The sequence below is a fragment of the Melanotaenia boesemani genome, chromosome 12 (genome assembly GCF_017639745.1).
Source record: "Melanotaenia boesemani isolate fMelBoe1 chromosome 12, fMelBoe1.pri, whole genome shotgun sequence".
Taxonomy (NCBI): domain Eukaryota; kingdom Metazoa; phylum Chordata; class Actinopteri; order Atheriniformes; family Melanotaeniidae; genus Melanotaenia; species Melanotaenia boesemani.
Window position 1 is genome coordinate 29,579,240 of NC_055693.1, and position 23,941 is coordinate 29,603,180.

A 23,941-nucleotide genomic window follows, 5' to 3' on the forward strand; every position below is an offset into this window, starting at 1 on the left:
CGTCAAGCTCCATGTTAACATAGACAAATTGATGAACTTCTAAGACTAAGGCAACTTTTAGAGATAACTTTTTTAACCTTTGTATACTACAGGGATGTGCGCCGACATGGTTCGTATAGTTAGTTTCTGTGTAGTTTAGAGCGTCGCTTCGTTTTGTCCTCAAATGAGCGCTTTTACTAACAGGGGAGTGGCAAAATATAAATGTGTAAATATATAACTATATGTTGCATTAACTCATAAAAGTAATTCTACAAGGAAGTAACGGAGTTGCGTTTGGATCTAATGGATCATCCGTCGTCAATAATCACGCAAGTAAGAAGAGATGAGGAGGAAAATGCGACTTTTCATGAGGAAGGTGAGTTTGGGAGAAGTTTTCGGAGCTGCGCATGACAACACAGGGGGGCTCGCGGGCTGCCACGCAACAGTGAAGATGTTTTCCTGAAACGCATATGCACACTTTTCCCTTCATTTTTAATATCTTTGTTGACGGTGAAGAAGTAAATCTGTAGCCGCGTGACCCGGACTGGAGCCGCGGTGCAGGCTGAATCCTGGAAAATCAAAGAGCAGATACAGCTGTTGGAGGAATGTGGACTTTAACGCGATTAGCTCAGCTGAGTTAGTTTTTTTAGGGGAAAATGAGCGCGTGCCATCGGACGTGATGTGTCTCCTAGAAGGGGGCGGGGTCACAACAAGCAGCTCCATCAGGCTGTTTTTGACTCTTCCAACATGAACTTAGTTGATCGGATTTTTGTTGTTGTCTTGCTACAGGTGGGGTATCAGAGAAACACGTGAGATGCAGTTAGTTTTGGCACGTGCAGCCTTTGCGTCGGCAGCACATCAAAGAGTTTGATGTTATCAAGCAACAGTATTTTCTCGTGATTCGCCACCTAGAAGGAGAATCGGGGTCACTTGAGCAGAAAGACAAAAAAGAATTAATTAACAAGACACCCCCACTCATCCACCAAAATAAATACATAAAAATGTTTTTCTAAAATGACAAACTTTTACCAAGAAAAGTAAAAATAATGAATAAAATCATTCTGTTTGGCTTTTCTGAACCTCAGAGAAAGTGAAAACAAAATCTCTTCTTCTGAATTGAGAAGAGAGTTTTACAAATAAAAATAAAATATTCTGTTCAGATTTTCTGGATTTCTGAGCTCCTAAATGATTGAAAATGTTTTTAATGGATTAAGGAGAATAGTCAGGATCCACCTTTTTGACAGCAGCTCCTTTGCTGAATGAAGTGATATAGAAAGACAGCGTCCTGAGAGGGGCTGTGGTCTTCAGCTGCAGCCTCAGGTTTGCAGAAACACGGCTGGTGGGTTTTTCATATAGGAAAGTTATTTTCTATAAGTCCACAGTAAAAAGATAAATAGCCTATAACACTGAAAGATAATCATTTATCTTTATTTTGCTTTTTTAAAAGTAAATATAATGTACATGTGTGTGTACATGTGTACATGTGACTGCTTTGTGTATTGATGACAGTTTATACAGGACTAGTCTTACACAGATAGACACAAACATCACCATCACATACTGACTCATCTGCTGTAGTGTCACCTGTTGTTATTTTAAGAGTTCATCTCGGCTCCTCATTCAGCTGAGTTTATTATTGTGTACGGTTTTTAAAGTTAACATCAATTAATAACAATGAATATGAAGAATATGAAGAATAACAATGAAAACACAATGTTGTGGGCAAATAAAAGTGGAGTTAAAGTACAGATAAAAGCAGATCTAATTTGTTAAAAACGAAATAAATGTGAGGTAAAACATTATGATTGTGGCATCTTTAGTACGAAATGGACAATACTTTTAATAATTTGATAGATGCTATGAGCTATCAGTACCGTAAAATGGTACCTTTAACGGTACCATATTATGCAAAATTCACTTTCCAAAGGTTTTCTAACGGTCACACCTCATAGCCTGAGTATGAGGCCCCAAAATGAGAAATTCTGTCTCCTCTCTCACTTATTTGCGCCACTTTTTAGCGAATGTTCGTTCAAATCGGTGAGTCTGAGAAATATCCGCTAACCCCCGGGTGCTGTCCCCTCGCTAGAGCCACTTTTGGAGTGGCTGAAATGAAGGACCAATTTGGGGTAAAAACCTTTAAAAACAATGTTGTTGGACCTCTGACACCCATATGAAGTTGTTGAAAAATGTATATTATAGGACCTTTAAAATATGTTGCATTCACTTAAATAAAAAGCTGCTTTTCTGAAATAACAAGATAACTTTTCTGTAGAAAAAAATACCATCTACTTTTTTTTAAAAAAAAATGTTTTCTTAAAGAATAACTTTGGTCTTTCTGAATGAATGAAATACTTCAGAGTTCTAAAAGAAGCTCTTTTCCATCCTCGCAGCTGCAGGAAATAGGTCCTAAATACCGGAAGTGATGTGGCGATGACCTCATCCTGTAGTTCAAACAAAGAATTTGTAGTTCTGAGGACGAGAACTACATGGAATGAGTTTCACAGAGTTTTTGAAGACTGATCAGCCAATTTTTACCTTTTTGCTCTCCGTGCGGGCTGTCTCTGTCCTTGTCCTCGCCGCTGTAGCTGGATTACAAATAGTTTGTTTCTACTACAAGACGAGGTCACCGCCACATTAATAAATGATAGAAAACACACTAAAACTTTGGTCAGAGCAGTTTGAAACCTCTGAAAACCCTCCAAAGCCCAACCACATCTCAGAGAATAATAATCAGAATTTTATGATCCAAGTATTTAGCAGCGTCTGCTGCCGTCTTAATGAAGCTAGAAACCTGAAGTTTTATGCTGAGTCCATTCTGCAAGAAACCCTAATTGCCTAAAATTTGGTGTCTCCAAAACAAGTTCAAATTTTCTCCAAAATATTTGACAGAAAAGAAAACTTTGATATTGGCTTATAATTATGAATAACTGCTTATGTTTTTAGAAAATAACCCGTTATCTTGTTGTTTTGAGATAACATAAATTATTCCATTATGTCAAGTTAACAGCTTGTTATCTCCTGATAATAATGTTAAAATAACACGGCAAGCATGGGCGTTCTTGTCTTACATAATAACATAACATTAAGCCTGTGCACTGGTTTAATTTCTTACTGAATATAATATCTAAAGTTCTAACAGAGTTCTCAGAGTGTGAGAGGAGAACAGCAAGTTCTCATGCTGCTTGATGTTGACAGCTCCTCTAGTCTTTTTGTTTGTTTGTCTTGTGAAGAATGAAGAATAAATATTTACACATTTAGATTTTTATAAAGACGACTCCAGTCACAAGGTGGCAGCACGGTCCAGGCAGCAATTAATGGCCATCCTGGTCTCAGCTTCACCGCCAAGAGGTCATGAGCCCAAAACATGGCTACCGTCCAGAGAGAGGGAGCTGCAGATATTAAGGACTTTAAAAGTCCAGTAGACTAAAATGTCTTTCACATTCTTTCATGATGTTTTATTTGATGATTTTCTGCACAATAATTCAGCATCTTAGACTGTGAGAACTATGGGAACTTCGTTTTTTTTTACTGAGAACTGAATTATTTCAGATGAAAAAATGTTTAAATCCTGATCTGAGTCCAGCTTTGCCACCATGAACCTGTGATACAGTTTTTTCCTGGAGCGGGTGCAAAGAAAGTTGTCAGATTGTAACAAATATCAAGTGTCAGAGTGACGGAAAGCTGGTTGCAGTGGATGGAGGGGGGGTCATCGTCGCCTTCTGTGTGTCTGGATAGGAATAGACACAGCTCAGCACAGCCGTGCTGCTTGCCTGAAAGAGCGCCACATACGACCGCTGTGGGCTAAGTAGGGTAAAATATATTGGTGTGACTCGATCTCGTTCCTGCGTCCAGCAAATGCTGTAACCTCATTATCAGCGAACGATCCTCTTGGAAAGGAAAGTGTGAGGATTGTAGCTGTTGAGTTTCATCTTATTTTCCGCTGCCTTGTTACCGGACACATGCAGCCGATTTATGTAAAAGAAGAGGAGGAACTGGGGTGCAAGTCAGGAAACAAGCTGCTCTGCAAATGTGCAGTTTATGAAGCATAAATAAAACAGCTTAAATCTGTGTGAAAACATCTCATGGCTTTTTAAAAGCTGCATGAGATGTGATCCACGTGAAGTGCTTACTAGTCAACTGTCAGTGTCAGAAGGTTGTCTCCTGTCCAGCATGCCTTGCAGATGGCCTGTCTGCAGATTGGGATACACTTCACACATGAGACACGGGGCTGATCGGGGAAAAACTGGAATGTACAGCAACGTTTCTCAGTGCAACTTGTGTGTTGCAGCGTTTCTGCTTCTCAGCAGGCTTTTAATGTGAGGGCTGTTGTCCTTTTTTTCTTCACATCACTGCTACATTCAGACATGCATGCATGTCATTTCTTATCTTGTAAAGCCACATTTCACAATCTAATGTATCGAGGAAGCACAGAGACCTGGGTCATGTTCTCACTTTATTTTTAGCCATGTTAGTGACAAGCTGTTGGAATGGCAGCATTGGTTTCTTCATATTTCCACCACTTCAGCCTAGAATAAGGCCGGGCTCACACGCAGGCCTTAATGCTTAAATCCGACTTTTCACCAAAATCTTATGTTTTTGTGTGTGTGGTTGTTCACGTTTCAACGTGACCTTCCTCACATTTAAGTGTGAATGGTACGTCTCAAGCTGCACGCCACATTTACGGAGGTAAAGATGGAGGCTACACTCTGTAGCATGTGTGCATCAGTTTGAGTTATTTTGCAGTCAGAGCCAAAGGAAAAAAATCTAACTTTGTTCTGTCCATTGTTTACTTTTATGATGTCTGTCTCAGTTCAGCGATGTAAAAGTCAGATGAAATGCGACATGAACGTTCAGACTGAGTTTGCTGCGACACAGATCGGATATGAATCTGATTTAAGATCAAATAAGTTATAAATGGGAAAAAAAACTGCAATTAAGCGACAGTAGCTGAAGAGACTTCAGCCATCACTGGATTGATGAGACTTTCATGCCTCCCCCTGGAAGAATTGTAATTTCAAGCAGTCTAGTGGGTGCAATTTGGGTTGTGATCAAACCAAATTGCACATATGTAACTAGATACTGGGTAAAACTCAGGACTGCAGTTTCAGGTTGACTTTAGAGCATAACTTGGCCTCTAGACAATTTACATTTTTTTTTACTAATTTTCTACACAACTTTGTCCAGTTTAGCTGAAGTCTGTCCCAGCATTTAGCAGCCGATAGGCAGGGACACCCTGGACAGGCTGTCAGTCCATCACAGGGCAACACAGAGACACAAACAGCCACTCACCCGGAGTGAACCCACGCATGCACGGGGAGAACATGCAAACTCCACACAGAAAGGCCGCTGTTTGAGCGTACCTCCAGCCGAGGCTCGAACCAGCGGCCTTGTGAAGCCGCGGTGCTAACCACCACACCACCGTGCTGTCGTGGTGTAGTGGGTTCAGTAGTTTAGATGCTATGAAGTGATAACTGTCATCTAATGTTTTTATTCATTTATTGCCATAGAACTGTGTTTACGTGTGTGTGAGGTTAGTTGGTTACTCTAAATTCTCCCTGGAAGTGAGTGTGAGTGGTTGATTGTTTCTCTGTGTTGGTCCTGTGATGGACTGGTGACCCGTCCAGGGTGTACCCGCCTATCAGCTGCTGAATGCTGGGATAGGCTCCAGCTTACCCGCGACCCTGAACTGGACCAAGTGGTACAGAAAATGAATGAATGAACAGTTTTATGTTAATTTCAATGTAAACACCTTTTTTTTTTTGGTGAAATATATATAATTTTTTCTTTAACTAAAGTAAACAACTGTTGTGTGTTGGATATTTATAAAACAGTATTTCAAAGTTTCAGGGGGAAACCTGTTTTTGAGCTGGATTTGTGATTTAGAAATGGAGAACGCGACTTCAACCAGGGACTGTAGACGACTTATTTTTGCAAATCAAAATCAGGTCAAAATAAGACGATTTAAGTGGCGTATGATTTGAGGGCGGTGTAACGTTTTAAGATGTGTTTTTAATTTGTTGGGCTTGATGCTGTCTGCTGACAGAGTTTCAGACCTGAAAATGTCATTTATTGTAAAACAAAGAACAAGAAATCCACCTTCTTTCATCACAGTGACGTTTCTCCGTCTCTCTCTCTCTCTCTCTTTGCATCTTCTGTCTCTCTCTCTGTGAAAGTCGAGCGATGCCTTAATGTGCGTTCCAGTTGTCTTCATCAAGTGAACTTGTTTTTCCAAACATAGAACTCGTAACTTGTAAGTTGGAGCAAACCCAGAGAGAAACAAGCATTTCCTAACATTGAACTCTAGAGGCCATATTTGACACGGAATAAGAGACCAAACACGAGTATCTGGAAGAGGTGAAAAGGAAAATTTCCAAACATGGAATGCTAAGCATCATTATCCTTATATCAGACAGCCACACCCACACATGAGACGTAATAGTTTTTGAGTAATTTCACTTCTAACCTTGCACATTGAATGGTCTGAGTGTCTTTACTTAAAGATGGTTCCCTCAAGTCATTTTCATTCTCAGAAAAAGAAAAAAAAAAAAAAAAGAACTTTTTTACTATTCTATCCAGCTGATTAAATAAATCTCTCCTTTAACACGACAGTGGGTTATCATTGTCACTAAATAATATCTACTATAAAATGACCTTTTACCTGTTTTATTATTTTTTTATATATATCTTGTAGTTTGGACCGTGACTCATTCAGCGTGGAGCCAGTGCCGTCTGTGCAGCCTGGGATTGCGTTTATCTTGACATTTGCAATGCAGGCATGATGGTTAGGAAGCTTTGGGAATGACCTGATGTTGCAGAGTATACAGTGTCGGTTTAATTTAGTTCATTTTTCTGTGTATGCTGAGACATTACTGCCAACTGTAAACATCAAGCTGAACTGTTTGTTACTGTTTATGGCCAGGTGGCGATACGCTATGCTACGTACACATACATTTATATTAATATAATATAGAATCTCGTCATTGGTCAGTGTCAGGAGCTGCTCTCACAGGCTATTTTAAGCACACTGATGTGTTATATGAGCAGATATATTGCACCAGGCATCGTGATGTTTTTTAACAAGCTCCGAGCTGCATGCTTCACCTGCCCAGTTCCTTCACACGTGTTTTGCCCATAAACCTCTTTCATCTCTGGACCAACGGAGTTATGTCCCAACAAGCTTTCCCTGGTCATAAAAACTGGTCTTCAGTGTCACGGGCCACTTTCAGCCTTCAGCTGAATGAAGCAGTCAACAAGCCGACCCACGGGGAATATCACATAAAAGTAGGTCAGACTGAAAGTGGGCCGAACAGTAAGGTTAATTAGGTCTATTTTAAGGCTGGATATTTGTGACCTGAGAAGTTATCAATAAATATATCAGGGAATTTAGCTGGTCATTGATTAACTTGATCATTTTATCTATAAATCAGTTTTGTGTTAAGTGATGGTATCACCAAAAATATGTTGTTCACACAAAAATCTGCATTGACTGCTTGTTTCACCCATTGCTGTTACTTTCACAATCTCTGTACATTTACACTTTGGCAGGACTGTGATGCAACGTACAGCTCGTACCAGGAATCAGATTTAGTGGAGTGTGATCGCCTCTCTAATGCCTTGGCTGACAGCTCTGACTGCCCGTCCAGGCTCAGCTAATTTGTCAGAGAGTTTTCTTTCTTTGTAAACACCGGCTCTCGTCACTCAGACGCCGGCTGATTGGATGTTTTCTCGTGTATGCCAGTAGCTGTTCTTGTGTTGGAGATGTTGGTGAACACTGTACAAAATGTGTTGTAGGCAGCAGTGAATTGCACTTGGGACATTAACCTTACCTCATATCTGTATATAAGTTTTCTGTAATTTGGGTTCAAAATGTATTAACTTAACCTGACATGTAGTATTTATCTATAACCTCAGTTGTGGAAATTGTTCATTTAAACAGAATACAATGATTTGCTAATCTCATAAACCAATATTTTATTTTCAGTAGGACATAAACTCTATTTAAGTTTCTTCACAATTTTACATAGATTTTTCTCAAATTATATCACAATTTTTAGCTGCAGTTAGTCTCAAACTGGTGAACCTCCATCTTTACATCTGAGCTGCTCTACCTCTCTGAAATGCTCCTTTTTATACCCAGATGTATTACTGACCTGTTGCTAATAAATCTAATTAGTTGTCAAATGCCCCTCCTCTTGTTTTTGTTTTATCTTTGTTTCAACTTCTGAAATATCGTTTATGTTCTGTTGGGAATAAAATATGGGTTTATGAAATTTGCAAACCATTGCATTTTGTGTTCATTTACATTTTACGCAGCATAACTACAGTCTCAATTTCATAATTTTTAAATGCTTCAACTTTTCCCGGCCTCTTATGAAAAGGATAACTGATTACAGTCCATCCAATTTTTCTTTTCTTAATGTAACATTGTAATTAAGATTAATCTTAATAAAAAAGTGTTAATACTGCTCCCATTTAATTTACTTTTGTAAGAAGTGTATTACAAAGGATGTGTTCAGAATTAGCTTCAGATTTATTCCAAAGAAAACTACTCAACTTATTCAAAACCAAATAAAGAAATGTGATTGCTTGAGCAAATTCTCGGAATTTCGAACAACTAATTGCGTACACGTGCAGTGCAACCGATCCAATCATGCCTTCAGCTGACTATTTTAGAGTGAAATGTAAAGCTACATTTAGTTATGCAATATCTTTCAAACTTTTTCAGCACAGCTATAATAAACATCAGGGATGCACTGCAGCCATGTTGACAAAAACAGCTGGACTGATGTGTGTACTGCTGACATTCAAGAGATCGAGTCCTGATCCCAACATGCCTTGAATGACTTGAATCTACTCTCTGTCCCTTTCTTTTATCCAGGTTCAAGTGAGGTTTCTGCCTCAAATAAGCCTCAAAGCAGAGGCCTTCTCCACGGTATTTTCTGCTGCCTCTGTCACCCTGACACTGAGCCACCTCCGGCTAAAAACGACGCCCCCCTCTCAGTGGAAGAAAACGGGTCTCTATCAAAAGTAAGTTCATCTTTCACTTTTCCCTTGCATATCAGCTTTCTTCCGCCCCCCTCTCTCCACGCTGTTCTTTTTGCTCAGCATGTGGTCAGCATGATTGTCAGTCGTCTGATGCGTGAAACACATGTTTTCATGGCTCAGAGCTTTTCATGTTTCCTAAAGCATCTCTCCTGGGCCATAATGGATGGCCGTGGTGAAAAGTACTCCACGTTCAGACATCAATCAGGGAGTTACCAGAAGGACGGAAATGGCGTAAATGTTACAAGAGTCTATGTCTGACTCGGAGACCACCGAGTGGCTGATTTCTAAGAACAGCTACAGCGCCGGTACCGTCGAGCAAGAAACATAACAGTAGAGACTTTGAAGGTTGAGGCCCTTTGGCTGGCAAAGGAAAACCGGAATACAGTTACTGGTATCAGCAGGGATTAAAAATATGTGCTGTTAGGAAACCTTTCCTCTTCTCGTAAGGTGCTAATGTACAACATGAAAATGAAAGATTAAAGCTATTTATACATTAAAAATACTGTGAGACTGTGAATGTTTGTTGGGTGATTTAGATGTTTAGTGTAAAATCTTGCCCGAGTGTGAAAGCTTGTTAACCCAGTGATAGATCGCTGGGCCTTTTTGTATGACTGGAAGGACTCTCTCTGATTAATTTGAATGTTCTCTGAGAAAACAACATGTCTGCTTTCCGTTATGGTCTGAAGATCAAGTGCTCAAGATGCTCTCAGGTGTCAGTTTCAGGTTTATGCCTTACTTCAGCCTTTTATAGAGATTTGATATTCCAGAAGTTATTTGTCACGTCTTTCCAAGCCCCCAAAATAAATTGCTCGGAGTCTGGCGATGGGAGGGTCCAGGCAAGTGCTAGTGTCAGTTTTGGTTGTGACAACCTGTCATGTCAACGTGTACGCTGCTCCTGTTGCTTTTACTCTGTCGGGCGGGCCATGATCTCAGTGACTCCCCCACCCCTTACCACCAGCTCTGTGAATATCTTCTCTTAATGAATCTTACCTGCCAGTTGGACTCTGCACGAACCGATGCATGGAGTAAAAAACTTTGAACAACCGCTGTCCTGACTGAGAAAGCATTTTGCGATGTATTTGGAGAATTCTGAGCAAAGCAAAGTGTCTGGAGAGGGGGACCTGTCTGCTGATGTTATTCTGGCTGAACAATGCTCTGTTCCCAAAGTAACAGAAGTGGAAGGTTTAAAGGGAAATGCTGATCTAAAGGTTCTTGTGGGATACACTGAGCAGATCGTCAGCAGAGAAATGGACCCTCCTCTCCTTTTTGTGGAACATGGAAGCTTGAACACAGAGGAGAGTGAAAGCTGCACATGTTATGATGGACTTGCCGGGAGCTTTGAGCAACGATCTGCAAGCGATGGACTTTCTGAATCTGACCAGACCCTCCAAGACCGCGAGGCTGAGGGGTTAAGCCGACCATTTGACAAATGTGCTCAACACTGTGAGTGTTTTAAACCTTGCGAGTCCTCTGAGCACTGCGCTAATCATAGCTTAGGCTCGGAAAGTAGTCCTTGCTGTGGACACTGTCCAGAACACTTCCAATTATTTCAGCAATGCGAGCCCTCTGATCAACAGTCAGAGTCCTCTGACTTTGAGCCAGATGAATTGGAAGTGAACTCTGACAGTTTAGGGCAGCATGGAATGTCAGATTTCATACCTGATTGCACAGATCACCTCCAGCTAATACAACAATATGAGCCCTTGGATCAACAGCTTGACTCCTTTGACTCCGATCAAGATGCAGCAACAGAAGAGTCGGAGCAGAGTTTCACTCGTAAGATCTCTGACTCTGTGGATTCACTGGATGGTGCTGCTGAACTTTGTGAGTATGAAGAAGCTCAGGCTCAAACAGATGATGATGTTGATGAAGATGATGAGAGCTATGAACCTGAGCAAAATGAAATGGAACTCAGCGATGAAGAGGATATGCCTGCACAGGTTGATTTTGATGATGATGTTTCATTTCCAAGCGATATCAATGAGACAGACCTATACATGGAGGAAAACTCTCAAACTTCCATCTCAGATGTGCCCACAGAGAGCAGTGAGCTGTGTAGGAATGACAACTCTGAGTATGAAGCAGTTGAACAGTGCATCTCCGATAACAGCGGTGAGTTCTGCGCTGAAGAAGATGGTTGCTCCGAATGTTCCTCTGTGGAAACCAAATCCTTTAAAACTTGCATGGATGACAGTTTTCCTTCAGATCCCTGCTCGGATTCATCAGAGGAATTCGACAAAGGAACTCAGGAGGATTCAAGCGATGAGCAGATGCAGTGGGAATCCTTTGAAGAGGATGAAGAAACACAGCAAAGCAACGAGAACAGAAGTAACAAGGAGAAAAAGAAAACACCCACTGTCGATGTCGTCATTGAAGATTACTTTGATTTATTTGACAGAGCAGACACCTGTGGACACGCATTTGCACAAAAGCAGCGTTACATCTCCTGCTTCGATGGCGGGGATATTCATGACCACCTGTATCTTGAAGAGGAGGCACAGTGGCAAAACGACAAGACCATATACGAACTAGGAGACAGAAACGAGGAAGAGAATGTTGAAGAAACTAACAAGTATACTGAAGATGCTCCTGAAGATTCAGATGAGGAAGACTTGAGCCACAGAAATGAATCTTGTGTCTCAGAGAATCAATCTGAGGACTGGACCATAAAATCAGAATCAGGTTCAACAGAAGGTGAAGTTGAAGAAAACGAATCAGAGGCCTTTGCAGATTACAATGAGAACAGTGAAGAGGCAGAGGTTGATGCTGCCTCTGATGATGATGATGCTTGTTCATATGATGACCAAGTTTCTGATGGTTGGGATGAAGAACCTGATGTCTGCCCGTATTCTGCAGATGAGGATGGTAATTTGGCGCCATATGCACACCAAATACTCTATGAAGATGAGGTCTCTTACAGTGATGAATCTCTTGGTGATGCTGATGAGATTGAGGAAAGCGAAGAGGATGTCAGTTTTCTTGGATGTTCAGAAATGGAGCCATATTGGGCTCTGGTACATAGTGAAGAAAGTGGAGAGTTTTATGAACCAGGTGTTGAGGAATACTACGCATATCAGATTAAAACCATTCAATCATCTGGTACAGAGGCATTGACTGAATTCATGTTGGAGGGAAGATCAGTCTACCACCAAATCAACAGGAAAGCTTCAAGGAAGGAGAGTAAGGATGCTCTTTCTCATGATGCTGAGGTATTCCCAGAAGAGAAGGAATCAGCCCAGTTTGGACCCACTGATGGCTTTGCTGTAGAAAAAACACCCCATGGACAAAGTGTAGAATCAGATGATGAGTGTGAATTAAACGAAAAAAAAACCCCTGTGGATATTATTCACAGTGTTGTCCTAAAGCCCGAGGCTACACAAAGCAAGGATTCTGAGGAGGAGCAGAGTGATGATGAATCCTGTGAATGTTGTGACTGCGAGTACTGCATTCCTCCAACAGAGCAGGTATTATACTAGACACCTCTTCCCAAGCCTTTCAGGCAACTGCCTTATAAATGACTGTTGCATCAAGCTCTGCCATCATATTTACCAGGCAGCTTGTTCTAACAGGGACAAACACAAGCATCGGGGTCACAGACAGCATGTTCGGTCATACCAGCTTGTTTTTAGAAGCAGAATTACATTAACGAGCTACGATTACTGACCACTTGTTGAATGATGAGGCACAGCATGGTGATACTTACATGCTCCATCAACATGGAAGCAGCTGTAGCATCCAGGGTTTCCTGTAACCACTCACAGAAACACCACGGCACAATTCAGCCTCTTAAGTGATGGAAACACATCCACTCACACCCACATATACACATACACAATGATGTCTACAGCACATTGAGATGGTATCTTTTTACATGTAGATTTATCCTACTTACTACTTTGATGAGGAGCGATCCTCGCTGCAGTCGAGCTTCGGGTCTCAACTATCGTTTTGTCCTCAGGTTCCAGCAGAACCGCTGCTCCCACAATTGAAATCGAATGATGAAGGGAAGATCTGTGTGGTCATTGATTTGGATGAAACCCTAGTGCATAGTTCATTTAAGGTAAGTTGGCCTCTGTGTCCTACCTTTTCATAGCTGTAACAGATGTGCTACTTGCAGAAATCCTTCAGAAATAAAGATAATAAAAAATTGCTTGCTAGATTTCTTAAATTTGTACAGCTTTAAAATGTTGTCAGTGGAAAAATCATATCAGTGAAGCTCAGGAACAAGCTTTTGGTGCTAAAATATAATCGAAGAGCACTAGTTCACTTTTTATTTTTACCCAAACCCTTCAAATAAGGTTCAGTCTGTATATTGAAAGTAGAATAAAAATAATGAGATTAAATTAAACAAAAGCTCATTCAACTTAGCAGAAGTTTGTGAATGTTATAATAATAAATGTTTCCTGGTGTGACCTCTGCTTCCAGAAGCAGCAACAGCTGTGAAAGGTTTTAGTAAGTGTTTAACATTCCTGCACATCTACTTGAAGGATTTTCCTCATTTTAGTCTAAAGAAAGGCTGCAGCTGGTGCACACAAAACAAAGGACTTTATGAACTCCTATGAACTGCTCACTTTAGGTTCTGTCAGTCAGGATTTTGACTGTTTCCAAACATTAAGATTGTTCCTTATTTAGCCCACCCACTTGTAAGATTCAGAAAGCAGAGAGACTTTAAAAATTGAGACTGGCAAACAGTCCTGTTGAATCTGAAACAAAACACATCCACACCATGATACTTCCACCACCGTGTTTCATAGATTGGTTCTAATTCAGGAATGTTGACCATTTTCCTTTCTCCAAACCTTTCATTTATCACATCAAGTCATATCAACCGTTATAAGAGCTGAAAACATTACAGACATAATCACTTAACTATAAAAAATAATGAAACTGTTTCTCCTAACTTAGATGCTAATGTTCACAAAGCAAGACAGAAAGTGTATTTTAGTACAAATATTAATCTTTGGAAATGATCTTCTTGGTGAAGGTGATCAACAGCATCTGTGTGCATGAAATTATTGTTAGCATGGTGTTATCCTCTGTTAAATAGTGGAAAAAAGAAAATGGCAAAGACAGAAATTTACAATTTTTCCTCTGTTTTATTGCAGTTTCCTCAGGCACAGCAACAGATACAACATTTATGCCCCTGTGAATACATTCTCTGAGCTTGTCCATGTGTTTTTAGCAAACTGCAGACTAGCAGCAAAGTTATTTTAAGAGAGCAGAGCCCTGAGTACAACACAGTTAAATTAAATTGAATTAAATGAATTTCAATGAAATTGAATTACCTTGCTTTAAATTAAGTTAAAGTCATATTTATTGAGAATCACAGATGGGTTTTTCAGGTTTCACAAGGTGTCATACATCACTCTTAATAATGACTTTAAAAGTATTTTATTGAAGCTCATTTTTAAAAGTAAGTACTTCACTCTAAAAAGAAAACAACTCATTATTTGCATGACCTTTAACATAGACCGCTGTATGTAGCAGTACCGCAGGCATGTTCCTAGTATCACAAAGGTTTCTTTTAATTAGTTTAATTCCTTTTATGGTCGCATTCAGTGAAGAAAGTTATCAATAGCGAAAGTCAAGGCCTCTGAAGAATGAAAAATTATGTAATGAATGCCATGCGGTGTTTAGTTCTTCTCAGGTCACAGACCGTCCTCATTGGATGTCACTGGATATTAGCAGAAGCTGTGAGTAAACAGCATCCAACCTGGATAACGCCATGTTTAATGTAGCCTGGTTAATAATATTGCTTTATTATAAATCATTATTGCATCAACTAAAAATGGACTTACTGGATGTGATGCAGAGATGGATTCATATGAAAGGCACAGTAAAACCAATGTGGGTGCTTTTTTGACAAATATTTTAAGCTGTTTAGAATAAACTGGGTGTGTGAGAGGCACATTTTAGTTGATCTTTAATGGCTTTAAACTGCCACATGGGAAGAGTTAAGGAATGACAGGCCATCTTCATCCCTACAATATGCGAAGATACACAATCTGTAGTAATTATAGTACAGTAATCTATAAATAAAGGCACAAAAATATACAAACCAACCAACAAATGTTTTCATTTCAAAATTTAAATAAGTTGTTTAGAATAAAAAAAAAAAATTTGATTAAATTATAAAGATGACTTAATGGCAGAATTTACATTAAAACTACAAACTATATGCTATTTGGGGGCCCTCAGGTCACAATGTCCATAAGGGTGTCATATTGCTTTTCGCAATGTGTAAACAAGGTCACACTCAGTAGGCTCCACATTCAACACAAGGTACATAATAAAAGTCATTATTGCTTTGACACATAAACTATGAATAGCATTTGGTAGCACAGCTTACGAGGTTGTTGTTGGAGAAATGCAGCCGGAAGCCGATGGGCTGTGTGGCAGATTTTTTAAGCCATCAAAAAATGTAACACTTTCCATGTATGCAACGTCTGTAATAAACACATTAATGTAGATGTTTTTAATTACGCCGAGCAAAAAGGTTTACAGAAATGAAATAGCATTGTTACCTTCCTATAGAGACAGTATTATGAATGCTGAATCACATTTTGGGCGTTTACATTTGATCTACATTAAGTCATGAAGCAAGTAAAATAAGAAAGTCTGGTGTTAGCGTTAATCCATTTAAGGGATAGTGTGCGAGTACATCAGGTAAAGGAGTGCAGCGTAAATGTGGGTTTGATGTGTTAGCGTGTTAGAAGTGTCAGGAGAGAAGGTGTTCTTTGAATAGAGGATCCTGTGAGTCATGGAGTGCCATGTGCTCTTTCTGGTTCAATAAAAACCAGACACGCCATGCCGGTCTGAACCGCTTTTTCACTCTGATGAAGATTTGTTCACATTTAACTTAATTTTCCATATCATTTTTAATGATATCCTAAATCACTCATCTCATTTATTTTGATATACAGTTTGGTTTTGGAAATTTGTGAACTATACGTCATCATAGCTGTCCAATCAGAGTCTGATCTATCCATGAATATTTTAATTTGAATCTATTTGTTTATTATAAAATTGCAATTGTGAATAACAAAGTGAATCAAGACTAATTTCTGTTTTAGTCAGACAAAAAAAAAAATGTACGACAGGCCATTTTTACATCATGAATTTACAGCTCTTTTCAGAACACCCAATTTAAGAACATTCTACATGGTCTGCCTCTCTTAAGATCAGTTTACTCAATAACCCTGAAGCACATTTTTACCGTATACAGTAACAGAGCATACAGTAAGCTAATAGCCTGGAAGCTCACACTAGCACACTAATGGAAAAATACTTGCCTGCCATTTTTATTCTGACATCCTGACATTTCCTTCCTCTGCAGTTTGGCTTTGGTCAGTTAGTACTGAATCTTCTTTTGAGTTTCATGGTGAATTGTTAGTGGAGCTGGCTGGGTTGCGAAAGCATCATACAGAAGAGCATAATGATGCTGCTGGGTGGTTCGAACAGCAGTCAAAATAGCATCAATCTAGTGTTGGTACATTTCTGTGCTCTCTTTGAGTTAAGAACTAATGCTTATGGTCCTTTTCACATAACTTAATGAGTTTCTTTTAATAAAGACAGGGCTGTTGATGGTGCATTCAGTGACACATCAAAAATGAGTATTTCCACCTGATTGGGATAAAATAAAAGGTCAATTTAAAACCAGATACCTTTGTATTGAAATAAAATATTAAGCAACACACTGAGTGAGCATCATTAGCTAAGTTTCGCCTTCTCATTTCCTAGATACACCAAATGCAGCACAAATTGAGCTTTTACTTGAATCAATCTTTCAGATAACGAAAAATCGAAAAAAACACTTGAAATTTTAATAGAAATTTTACACATTATTGATTTGAACATGTAAATTATGATTTTGTGTGATGTAATTATCCCACTAACTGATAACAGTAATTAGCGCACAATGTAGAGGGGAACTTCGTTTTTTTATGGTGCTTTTTTTAATATCATCCATTTTAGGAAAAGACTAAAGCATCACAGATTTTTAGATCTTTGAATGGTGGGTTAGTATTTGATGATGATTTCTTAGCACCATTTGTTCACATGGCCTGCTCATGGTAAAAGTTTAAAGTGTGAATGTCTAATATTCTCATCTCATATGTTGGATTTATATTTAATCTACCAAATGTGGAAAATGTGCTTTTAGCCCCTTCTGTTTAGCATGAAAACAGCACTTTTTACCCAGTTTTATCAGTACTTAAAACAAATGGTTAAGTCCTTTGCAGTAGCCAGTGCAAAACTGGACAGAATCCAGAATGTGACATGAAAAATGCATTAAGAATGCACATTTAGACTTTGTTTGTCACTGCTGGTGAACTCGTTCTTGCATTACCTCATGGCATCACAATTTAGGCCATATGCCTTTTATAGAACACACCTTCAAAGATACTAACATTTGAGAAGCCCAAAAGTTTAGAGCCCCTCAGTAAATTAGATTTTTGAGCCTTGTCACTTTCTGTACTGTCTGTCTTTTATTGATTGCTTGAGTCAAATTATTTTCACAGTTATGTTTTGAAAACAGGAGACAAAGGGACATCTCTGTGTCTTTACATGGAGCACTGATTCCTCTTGGAAATATTATTTAAGACATTGTATGTTTCTGTTTTTGTTTTCAACAGCCTGTGAACAATGCAGATTATATCATTCCAGTGGAAATCGAGGGAACGCTACACCAGGTATGCAATTTGTATTCTTAACTGATCCTTTGCTCTCAAATTTGATGCAAATTTAGAAAGAAGAGCAGCTAAATTGAAATTGCACAGACCTTTTTCATGTATGCAAAACTTAAAAGACATAAAAAGAAGCATTAGCAGAGTTTATACAGAGTCCCTTTTTATATGCACTCCCCAGTTCTCTACAGTACTTTTTCAACAACAGCAGTCAAAATCTGTGATATTTACCAGCAGGCTTTAACAAGTTAAAACATGTTTTAAGAGCTCTATAAACTCCCCCAAACATAAAAGATACGGGAGTATAAATTCTAGTTCTCACAGCCTGACAGAGCTGTAGCCCTCTCTGTTGATGGCTCCAAGCAGCAGGTGACTATTTCAGTGGCCTGACGAAACGAGGATAGCCTGGCAGGCTTCTTAGAAATCACTGGCCATCAATCTCAGTCTGTATTGCATATTATACCCTGCTCATTGGGAATGGCAGAGACTCATCCCTGCAGGCTTTAAAAGGCTAAACTGCAGTCTGTTGTGCTGGTTCTTCCAGAAGACAGAGGAGCTTTGTTGTTCCTAAGGGCCTGGGTCTGTTTCAAGTAATCCAGGATAGGCTTGTTAAAGTGGGGAACGCCTATTCGGGATGACTTGGTTCAGAAACAAGGCTGCCAGCGTCTTTGGTGGAAGTGCAAAGACGAAAGAAACAGCTGCTGCTTTAATTTTCTCCAAATTAGATTTTCTATCGAAGTGTCACATTTAGACACTGTTGTACATGCACACAGATTCTTACACACAGAGATCTCATTGTAGCGTTTCACTCAAACATACATTTCTTCCTAATGGATTTTATAGTGCTGTGCTTTCTGTCTACACCCAGGTTTACGTATTAAAGAGGCCTCATGTTGACGAATTCCTCAAGAGGATGGGAGAGTTGTTTGAGTGTGTTTTGTTCACCGCAAGCTTATCCAAGGTGTGTTTCAACTCACGTCTGATCTCACACCATTCAACATATCGAAGGTTGTTCCAAACAAGTCTTTCCATGGAAGTACAAAGTGACCCTTGTTCTTGTTGTTTCCAATTCCTGGAGGCTTTTTATGTGCACTTTATGGCTGGCCTTCTACCTAAATATATATTTATGATACCTGTCAGAAGGTTGCACTGACATTTCAACCTCTAACATTTACCTCAAAGTGTGTAAACCTTCACCTATCATCGTCATTAATCATTGGCACATACAAACAAACACACTCTTTAATTAGGTTTTTGTTCCTAAAGCACCTCAGGTGCAAATTTTTGCATGTTTGTTTTTATCTTGCACCTGCCTAGTTGCATAGAAGCTTATCAGCTGTACAATTTGGCAACTTATGTCCAATCCTTTCCCAACTTGTAGTATGCAGACCCCGTGTCGGACCTGTTGGATAAATGGGGGGCCTTCCGTAGCCGCCTCTTCAGAGAAGCATGTGTCTTCCACCGGGGGAACTACGTAAAAGACCTGAGCCGTTTAGGAAGGGACCTCAACAAGGTCATCATCATAGACAACTCTCCAGCCTCCTACATCTTCCACCCCGAGAATGCAGTATGTCATATATATTTATTTCTCTGCACTCCAAACTACAGCACTGTCCAAGGGTCTTGAGCCAGTCATCATTCCTTTATATATTGCCAAGAAAACAAGAAATATATGCACAGCATCCATCCATCCATCCATCCATCCATCCATCCATCCATCCATCCATTTTTTTATACCACTTACTCCAGTTCAGGGTCATGGGGAAGCTGGAGCCTATCCCAGCAATTAGCAGGCAAGAGGCAGGGTACACTCTGGACAGGTCGCCAGTCCATCACTATAAGCACAGCAACTCATTAAACATGTGCAAATATAAATAAAAACAGCTAAAGATGAAAACAAATCGAACCTGAACCCTCTTTGTTAAGTTTTCTTGTATTTGGCGGACTTTGAGAACAGGTGATGCCAAAACACCCAAAATGGCCATTTTGGAGACCGTGTCAGAACTCTTCATACTAAAACTTTTCAGTTTTTGTTCTGCTTTACTTTATGAGTTGGTCCTCACATATTATACTATAATTTGATAGAGGTTAAGAGCTACAGCTGCATCATTCCAGGGATATTCATATTCATCCTGGAAGTATTTGCAGTTTTTTTGTTTGTTTGTTTGTTTTTGTTTTTGTTTTTTTTTTCATTTGTGCTGTGTGCCATCTTAATTTATTCTTCACCAGTAAGAAGTATACTGATATTTGCACATCTTAACAAACCTCACAAGTTTAGTCTTCATTATGATTCTGGAAGTATTCAAATAGACCTTGTGAGAGGTTGTAGAGATATACTTATTTTTTTTTGGGAATTTTAGCATATATAGATGGATTAGATCTATATAGCACTTTTACGCTGACAGCACTCGCTGTGCTATAATATTGAGGTCTGTTCTATAGGGAGTATTAATCCCTCTCTAAACTGGATTTTCAGTCCAGCTCCTCTGTCATTTGGCATACCTCAGCCTTTTCTCCCTGTTTCCCTTCCTCCGTGGCTTTTTGACAACCACCCTTCATGGAGACCATTTCTGATAAGGCTTCAGTGAGCAGTAGATGGATCAACAGAAGGTCCTGCTGCATCTTTCAGGCCCTTTGTCAGTTCTTTGCTAGATTGAAAAGATTATAACACACTCTGGCTCCTTGCTATAAAAAATAGCAAGAAATGAGGGGTTGCTGAAGGCTTTTCAGTGTAATGTTTATGATTTACCGTAGTCAGTTTATCAGTTATCTCATCACAATATGCTGCTGTTTCCTACTTGCAGGTTCCAGTAGCGTCCTGGTTTGACGACATGTCTGACACAGAGCTTCTCGATCTCATCCCCTTCTTTGAGAGACTTAGCAAAGTGGACGACATCTATGATATTCTCAAGGAGCAGAGGACTTCAAGTTAACAAAAGGCAGGGGACTCAAATGGTGAAAGTCACCTGCGACTGCCATTACGGGGCCACGGAGGCTGGTGAGCCGCAGGCTCCAGAGCGCTTCCCACTACAAGGACCACAAGTTACCAAAAGCAAAAGAAAACAAAGAAAAAAAAAATAGAAAAGAAAAAAGTCGCTTGTCTTTTAATCTGATTTTCTCAGCGTGCAGGAAAACTCCATCTATCATTTTTGAAATAAGGACTTAACACGAGACGGCGCGGCCTGTGTAGATAGGTTTTGCAGTGCAACGAGTGTGTTGTTGTTATGTGACAGCAGTGACCTTTGTAAGGGTGCTGCAAAGCTAGAGTGTGTGAACAGTTGCTCAGCCCCCTACAAATAGCCGTCTACAAATCAGCCACCATTAATGTCAGTATAATGTAACATTTGTACATTAGTTCTGTTTGATGCCTTCATGGAGAATTAACACATGAAGGAAGAAAATCTCTTAAATTACAAATACATTATGACATTATCCAAACACTGTGCACTTACTGTGTATATTTGGGCATCTTTGAGCAAAATATACTGTAATGTGAATGTTAGAAATGAATATATTGTAATTGCTTAGTATTGATTTTTATTTGTGTTGGAAAGGAGAAACTTTTATCAAGTTGATTCTGATATGCTAAATGCTAAAGCTAAGTCTGGATCTGTCACATAAAGTCCCATTAGTGTGACAAAAGCTCCTTTAATGCAGAGAAGTGTCAAAGCAGAGAAGGATGAGATCGTCTTTTACTTTTATTGTAAATACAAAATTTTAAAGATTTAATTTGAATGTTTTAATGATGGTTATTTTATGCTTTGACGTATTAGTTGTATTGGCTCACCCAGTGTGCGGCCTGTTTCATGAGCACAGCAGGAAAAGGAGGCTGCAACCAGGTTCGGTGGATGAGTTTTAGTTTTTTAGCACACTTGGTAGCCTCCTGTGGGTAAACTTGAATCTGAGCTGTTTCATGTGAGACGTTTATGGAGTCCGCTACGTTGCCTTACCGGGCAGCTACACCGAGCAGACTTTTCTACCAGTGACGCTCCAGGACTGATTTACTGTGCCTCAGTCCGGAGCGAACGTGTGTGTGTGTGTGTGTGTGTCTGTACGTGTGGATTTGAGTGTGTTTGTGTCACCGTGAGTATTTGTATTGCTTTTAGCTACAACAAAGGTATATGAAAAACCATCACTTGTGATTTCTTTCATTTTTTACTGTATGTAACTGTATTAATATTGAGACTCATGAAAAAAATAAGGCTCAAACACATGAAACGAAGACAACTGGAGGTATTTTTCCTGCATTAATAAAGCATGTTTTATTCAAACAGTTGATTTTTCACCACAGTATATGATTTCGCAACATTGAGAGCTTGAAACGAGACAAATGGAAAAATGGAATACGGAACAGATTTTTATAAGATATCCTCCTCCACTCTGCAAACCTAACACACACTCAGCAAAGCAGTTAAGTTAGATTAATAATCAGATGATTAACTAGTTTTTTTGGTGTTTTTTTTTTTTTTTTTTTTGTCACTGTCCTAAATTACCTAATTTTTGGCCCAGTGTATTTACATTACAAGCCCCTTGTCATTAAAACATAAAAACGACCGTTTCTATACAATAAATAAATGATGAAGCCGGACATTAACTTTTGCATGAATGAGCAACATGTTATTTGTTCTGGATATAAAGAAGTCACAACAGCCACACAAAACCATGCTCTGATTAATGGGAAAGCTATGCCAGGGGCAAGTTTGTTCTGGCTCTGGTTCTGGGATTCTGCAAAGGACCTAAATGAAATCTGGAGCAAAAGAAATCCATGTTTTAACTGGAAAAGACTTAATATGTATAAGACCTGCATGCACATTCAGCGTGTAGGCAGCCTTAATGCGATCACATGTGCATATATATAAATTTAAGAGATTTGTCTACTGCTCCTGGCCTCAGAATCGGCCTTATTCACGGAGACTGCATTCAGACTTTATAGCATCCTAACATGGATTACTTGAACTTTATTAAAAATTTAAATATTTTTATCTGATATTTATTAGTGGAAATATACATCCAGCTTTAGCTTTCACAACCCGGTTCAGTCACTTTTACAAAGATCATTATCTACACTGCAGGTTGGATAATGATGGTTATTTTTAATATCTCCAGCTTTCATATGAAACACGTAGTGAGGGAGCGGCATACGTTACTGTGCAGAAGTCTTGAGCCACCTCATTTATTTATAATTTGCCAGGAAAATGATAAATATGTGCAGATGTTTATTTAAATGTGCAAACATGAATTGAAATAAAGCATAAAAATGTGAGTTTATTCAGTTCTACTATGATAAGTCAGTATTTGCCAGGACCATATACTTGACAGTCTGAACCTTCTTAGACAAGCTGTCTTGTCATTTCTTGAAGTCTTCAAGAATAATTCTCTAGTTTTAATAATGTTGGGGTCCAGGCTCTGGGGAGGATTCATCCCTCCATCAGACCTGATTTTCAGTCCAGTTCTTGTGGCATCCCTCAGCCTTTTCTCCCCATTTCCCTTCCTTATAAATGGCTTCCTGACAGCCACCCTTCTGAGAGACGATTTCTAATGAGCCCACAGCAGATGGATCAGCTGAAGGTCCAGCTGCATCTCTCAGTTCATGTATCAAGTCTTTCCTGGATATGTTTTTCATTTTCTTAAGATCTTTCTCTGCATTGTTTGTCTGCTACAGATAGATTTTATTTCTCCTCTTTTGTCCTCCACATGTACAGTTTTCCTAAATCTTTAAAGACAGACACCACACAATGTTAAGATATTTCCAGTGTTTGTCTAACAACTCTTTGGGAATCACCTTCTAGGTGCAAATATCTGTCAAAACTGTGGCAGTTTTTGTAGATGTTACTGAAATGGAAACAAGGGAAGTGTCTTTGTGAGAGGCTGCTAGTAACAAAGAGCCTTACGATTCAATTTAAAATAGGTTATTTACTAAGCTTTCGTTATGTCTTCACAGTATTGGCTCATTTCTCAAGTTTGGTGTTGTTTCTATACTTGAATGATTCTTCAGACCAGTGGCCTGTCCAGGGCATACCCTGCTTCTGGCCTAATAGCTGCTGGGATAGGCTCCAGCCAGGGTCTGGATGGCTGAATAGAGTCAGTGTTAAGTGGCAAAATGAACAAAAACAGTCCTCTGAAAATGGTCAAGTACAAGGCCTGGACGACCTGGACGACCCTCTCTCTGGTAAACCCAAAGCAGCACCCCCCCCCCCCCCCCCCCCACCCCCCCCCACCCCACCCCCCAAGTC

At 39.5% G+C, this 23,941-nt stretch overlaps 1 protein-coding gene across 1 annotated transcript; it reads left to right on the forward strand.

Annotated features, from left to right (window-relative positions):
* Window positions 1-13: 13 nt before the first annotated feature.
* On the forward strand, window positions 14-21,981 carry LOC121650072 (carboxy-terminal domain RNA polymerase II polypeptide A small phosphatase 1-like). Its single transcript, XM_042001363.1, has 7 exons — window positions 14-355; window positions 8,858-9,006; window positions 12,983-13,084; window positions 17,658-17,714; window positions 18,577-18,669; window positions 19,090-19,275; window positions 20,513-21,981. Exons 1-7 carry the CDS (start codon window positions 283-285, stop codon window positions 20,639-20,641), a joined length of 789 nt encoding a protein of 262 aa, XP_041857297.1. The 5' UTR covers window positions 14-282; the 3' UTR covers window positions 20,642-21,981.
* The last annotated feature ends 1,960 nt before the right edge of the window (window positions 21,982-23,941 follow it).